A 5994-nucleotide genomic window follows, 5' to 3' on the forward strand; every position below is an offset into this window, starting at 1 on the left:
AATGGAATATGGATGGGTCACATGTGTCATGACTTTCTTATTACATAAATATATGTTTAAATATGTGAACACATATTTTTATTACATGAACGATTTTCAGAATATGTGATGTTTTTTTCAAAAAAAGTACATGCCCATTTTATCTCTATGTGAGAACAATTTTATAACACAATTATTCCACATTTTTATATTTAAATCAATAAGATAGATACTATCTGAGTTTTATGGAAAAAATGTACTGTTTTCTAATAAAAGATGCCAATTTTAACATGGCCAAGCCGATGCTACTCTCTCCGTCCAGATTTTATTAGGCTCAAGAGGCAAAGCACAAAGGGCAGCGATCTGTGCCGGCGCACCGGCCCAATCGTTGGGCCGGTCAAGGCCCAACCGTCTGATCCGCGAGCTCGAGCCATCAGATCTGTTCCTCGAGCCCCTTCCCCCGCGTTGACTTCTTCCTCTTCTTCTTCACCGCGCCCTCAACCCAGCCGCTCCTGCCGCCGGTGACTAGCCCCTCACCTGGACCTCCTCCCCCCCTAGTCCCACGCTACTGGATGCGCTCTCCGTCCCCGTTGCCGCCGGTCGCCGTCCCCGTCCCCGTCGCGGCATCCGTACTCGCCCCCCGGTCTAGCAGAAAGCCCATCACCCCCTCGTAGCAAAAAATGGCACTGTCTTGAAGCACACCGGCACCCCTTGTCGTTGCAGCACCTAGCAGCCGTCATTGTCGCTGCACTGTCGTGTCACCGACGCAGCTCTCAACATCGTTCGCTCGCTGCCATTGGCGAGTCAGGTTGAAGCTTTTTATCTCATCGGTTGAAGCATTTCTCTATGCATGTTGAAGCTTTTCTCGCGGATTGAAGCTTTCCACCGTGTCAATTGAAGCTTTTTTCACCTGAGCTTGAAGCTTTTTTCACAAAGGGTTGCAGCTTTTTACTCTGCGGTTGCAACAAAAACACAGAGAGAGGCCATGGTGGTCGTCGAGGAGGATTTTCTCAATCTCTGTTTGAAGCTTTTTCATCTACGGGTTAAAGCATTTTGTCAAAATGATTGTAACTTTTCCTGTATTTTGTTGTCTGGTTGAAGCTTTCTTATCTACTAGATGTAGCTTTTTGTGTCCATGGTTGTAGCACGGGAAAACGCCGTTTGCAACTCTCCCAGTATCGCGGTTGCAGCTCCTCCCTGTGGCCATGGTTGTAGCACGGGCACCTCGGTCCTCCCCGCGTTTGGCCTGTCGCCGGTTGCAGCAAAAAAGGGAAGATAGGAGGAGGAAAGGGAAGACAGGGAGAAGGAAGAAGGGTAGCTGCTGGTGCCACGAGGGGACGACAGCTCTGGACAACGCCGGCGAGGCGGGATCTGCAAGGTGGAAAGAGAGAGAAGACGAGCAGTTGGCGAGAAAGCTGGAAGGGGATAAGACCATGTGATTGGGACCCACACCCCACGTGTCGTGACTTGACTTGTTGCAGCGCGTACGCGTGGACGAGACCGGCGGAACGGTTCGGCCGGTGCCCCGGCCAGAAACGATTCCCAAGCACAAAAACCAACGAAAAACACACTTCGGGGAATCTCCTGCACCACATGCGCGCATAACATTTCGCTTCTTGCGAGACGTAGGGCAGCCTCGCCTGCACGCGAGCGCGAGATTGGGCCAGCCCGGCTCGTGGCAAGCCACTAGCAACAGCCTTGTTTTTTCTGGGTTTCTACGCGTTTTCTTTTACTTTTTACTTTTTTAATACTTCTAAATATTCTAAGTGTATATATATATATATATAAGTATATTTTAGATAAAACATTTTTAAATGTTAATCATGCATTTTAGAAAAAAATTAAGTGCGTATAGAATATTTTCCGTGCATACAAAAATGTACAATGTGTATGAAAAAAAACATAAAAATATAAGTTTTCTAAAAAGTATAAATCATGTATTTTAAAAATATTAAATGTGTATAAAAATGTTTCTGGTATAAAAATGTATTATTTGTATGGGAGAATAGATATAAAATATATAAATTTTCAAAAATATTAATAATATATTTAGAAAATGCTGAATGTGTATAAAAAATGTTTCTGTTGTATTAAAATGTTCAAAATCTATGAAAAAATAAACATAAAAAATATATATTATACGAAAATGTTAATCATGTATTTGGAATATGCTAAACGTGTATACATAAAATGTTCTTGATGTATATAAAAAATATACGATGTTTATGAAAAAGGAAACATAAAAAAATATAGGTTAAAAAATGTTAATCTTGTATGTCCTAAATGTTAAATGTGTACCTAATGAATGTTCGATGTGTACAAAAAAAGTACTACGTGTATGAAAAAAGTAGATGTCAGAACATTATATGAAAAGGAAGGAAACCATGAAGGAGTGAGCAAAACCAGTAAAAACTATGACATAAATGAAAAAGATGATGAGAAAATAAGGAAAAAATAAAACCGTGAAAAAACCCGTCAGGAAAAACAGAAAGAAAAAATGAATCAAATGAGCAAAATTTTCAGGCGAGGGGAGCATATATCGCGCTACTTGCAGCGGCTACCACACACCAGTAACGAAACACCAGATGATAGCTCTTTTTTTACACATCACTCGTATAATTTTTTTTTGAAATGAAAGGTAGATTTCATTCTACCTTATATATTTCAAAACAGGTCGTAGCCCGGAGACCGTAGGTCCATTACATGAAGCTTATATTCTACACCAAGGTGCATAGGCTATAAGCTGCCTATCAAACGGAAAGAGGAGGAGGAAGAGCACAAAGAAGTGGAAGAACGGGCACATCAGCAACATCAGCAGCCTAAACTACATTATGCATGTAAATTATGCAACCAAAGCAGGACAACTTGTTTGCGATACGGACTCCTTGCTCGATGACTCCAAAGCTTCAGAAGATTTGAAGCGTACAACCGTGCATACGTTGGAGACCAGGTAGTGCCGTTGAACACCCTATCATTCCGGGCATGCCAAAGAGTGACAGCAGCAGCGGCGACAAGAACATGCCAGGCAGCTGATGTATGCCAGTGTTCCTGCGACATGCGCATAAACTCCAGGAGATCCTCAGAGCGCGAAGCAGAGCTCTCCAAACCGAACCTGTCCGAGAGAGCAGCAGCGAGAGATCATCGCAAGATGATATGACCAATGGACTCGTGGGCTGGGCAGATGTCACAGTCAGCATGAGAGTCCACCGAAGTCCAGTTCTTCTTAAACATGTTATCCCTCGTGTTCAGACGCCCCCAAAAGGCCAACCATAAGAAGATCCGGTACTTAAGTGGGATGATAGAGTCCCAAACCCACATGTTGAAGCGGCCATCCACCCCCCGAAAGGTGAGGAGGTGATAAAAGTACGAAGTGCTCAAGGCCTTGCCATAAATGGACGAAGAACGGTTGTCTCGGTGGTGAGAGACAGGTTGAATGTTCAGCAGAAGGGAGTGCAGATGGTGGAGCTCCTGGGCAGCAGATCTGGTGAGGTTAGGGTGCAGCTGAATATCCCAGACACCAGCAACAGAGAATTGCAAAGCAACCGAGCAGTTATTGTTCTTTGCAAAGGTGTATAGGGTCAGCAGCACCTGGAAGAGTCGCCCGACATCTAGCCACTTGTCATGCCAAAAGGAGAGATGGCATCCATTGCCCAGAGAGCCTCTGGATGCATAGAGCACCATAGGAATGAAGCATCTGAAACCTTTCCAGATAGGCGTATCCCTTCTGTGAACTCCAAAGCCCATGCGACCATTGCAGTATTATGCAACAAACCACTGAAAACAAGGGACATTAGAGGGCTGCAGAACCTTGGCCGCAAACTTGCACAACAGTGCTTGATTGTGAGTAGCTACATCACGCACACCCAGCCCACCAGAACACCGCGGCATAATCACGTAATCCCATGCCACCAAGCATTGGCCACACTGTACGCTGTTCTTGCCTTGCCAGAAGAAAGCTCGAAAGAGATTGTTCAGCTTTGTAAGAGACTCCTTGGGCCAAGGGAAGCATGTCATATAGTAACTTGGAATGGCAGCCAGCACATAGTTTAGCAGCGTCAGCCGACCACCCCATGATAAAAGAGTAGCTAACCAACCTAACAGTCGCTTGTCAACCTTGTGAATTACTGGCAGCAGCATGCCATGGGTGATCTTATGAAAAGATAAAGGTAGGCCGAGGTAAGTACATGGGAAGGAAGAAACTAGGCAGCCGAACAGTGCAACAATCTCAGACGTGGTGACAGCGTCCAGCCCAATAGGAACCAAAGTGCTCTTGTCAAAGTTTATGTGCAGACCAGTAAAATTCGTGAAAGCTGCCAGGATATCCCGAATCACAGTGGCCTGCTGTATGCTGCCCTGAAAGAGAAGCAGAGTGTCGGCGGCGTATTGCAACACCGGAAACAACCTGTCAGAGCCCAAAGGGTGAACCAAACCCCCGACCTCAAATGCCACACAGCACATACGTTGCAACACGTCAGCCACCAAAATGAACAAATATGGGGACAACAAATCGCCCTGCCTGAACCCTCTCCGGGGGACGATCGTGTCCCCAAGTTCGCCATTGATCATGATCCTGGAGCTGGAGGTGTGCAGGAGAGAAGAAACCCAGCTAATCCATCTGCGGGGGAAGCCCCTTGCCTCCATAATGTTGGAAATGCAGGCCCAACTAACACTGTCGAAAGCTTTTCTCAAGTCCAACTTCAGAACAACCATAGGCAAGCGCCGCTTATGAGCACTCTGAATCATGTCGGCTGCCATGGCAAAGTTCTCGACAATAGACCTGCCCTTAGCAAAGCCAGACTGCAACGGGTGAATCAACTCAGGCATCTGACACTGCAACCTACGGGTGAGAACTTTGCTTGCCAGTTCGGCATGCTGTGGACCATGGAAATAGGCCGGTAGTCACGGATGTCAAGAGGTGTTTCCTTCTTTGGCAACAGAGTGATGAACGCCGTGTTAATACCAGAGAGATCCACTCAGTTGTGATACAAGTCTGAGAAGAAACGCTGCAGATCAACCTTGAGGACGCTGTGGAAGGACTTATAGAACTCATTCGTAAACCCATCCGGACCCGGGCTGTGGTTGTTAGGAGAGTGATTTATTGCTTCCAGAATTTCCGCCCAAGAGAACTCATTGTCGAGGCAGGACAGATCTATATGATCGTAGAGGGAGTGAAGCTGAACTGTTGGCAGCGACGGGGAAGGCTGACCCAAGATGTCCGCATAGTAACTAGTGGCAATCTGTAACTTGAGATGGTCCTCATAATATTCAACTCCCTCATGAACCAACACCCTGATCTTATTACGCCTGGCGTGACAGTTGGCAGCAGCATGAAAAAACTTGTTGCTCTCATCACCAGAAAACGCACCATCTTAACTTAGTGCGCCTGCGCCACATCGCTGTTTGCCATAAGATAAGCTGCTCAGCTTTGGCAGACACAAAGCCCCGCAGCATTGCCTCAAGCGTAGATAGCGTGCGTCTCTCTTCCACTGCATTCAAATAATCAACCACCAGCTTGTTGTTATCGATAAGCAGATCCAGACCAGGGCGATTACGCTTCCACTCGCGTAGCCCCGCACGAACACGCCTCATCTTGAAACTGATAAGAGAGGCGGAAGAGCGGAACGGCCTGGTACCCTTGGACCAGCCCGCTGAGATGATCTTCCTCGTGTCCTCCCTGACCAGCCAATGGTTCTCCATGCGAAACAGCTGCTCTTCTCTACCCCAGAACCAAACTGAACTAGAATTGGAATATGATCCGATGTAACAGCGGGAACAGCCGAAGCAGTTGTCTGAACAAAAGCCAGGAGCCATTCTGTGTTCACCAAAACCCTATCCAGGCGAACCAGGGTGGGACAGCCACGCTTGTTCGACCATGTGAACTGTTGGGGAACGTAGTAATTTCAAAAATTTCCTACGCACACGCAAGATCATGGTGATGCATAGCAACAAGAGGGGAGAGTGTTGTCCACGTACCCTTGTAGACCGAAAGCGGAAGCGTTAGCACAACGCGGTTGA

At 46.4% G+C, this 5994-nt stretch overlaps 1 protein-coding gene across 1 annotated transcript; it reads right to left on the minus strand.

Moving 5' to 3' along the window:
- Positions 1-4952: 4952 nt before the first annotated feature.
- Positions 4953-5790, minus strand: LOC147959279 (uncharacterized). The gene is made up of 2 exons (XM_087532585.1): positions 5384-5790; positions 4953-5283 (listed from the first exon to the last, which is right to left on the minus strand). Exons 1-2 carry the CDS (start codon positions 5788-5790, stop codon positions 4953-4955), a joined length of 738 nt encoding a protein of 245 aa, XP_087388711.1.
- Between the last annotated feature and the right edge of the window lie 204 nt (positions 5791-5994).

The sequence above is a fragment of the Triticum urartu genome, chromosome 7A (assembly GCF_056163025.1).
Source record: "Triticum urartu cultivar PI428250 chromosome 7A, HENAU_Tu73, whole genome shotgun sequence".
NCBI lineage: Eukaryota > Viridiplantae > Streptophyta > Magnoliopsida > Poales > Poaceae > Triticum > Triticum urartu.

Bases quoted from the DNA above. Each gene is read 5' to 3' on its own strand.
- LOC147959279 (XM_087532585.1), bottom strand. From the start codon at position 5,790: ATGGCTCCTGGCTTTTGTTCAGACAACTGCTTCGGCTGTTCCCGCTGT. The intron at 5,284-5,383 runs GCAAACAGCGAT...CTGTCACGCCAG, and splicing joins GCTGAGCAGCTTATCTTATG to GCGTAATAAGATCAGGGTGT.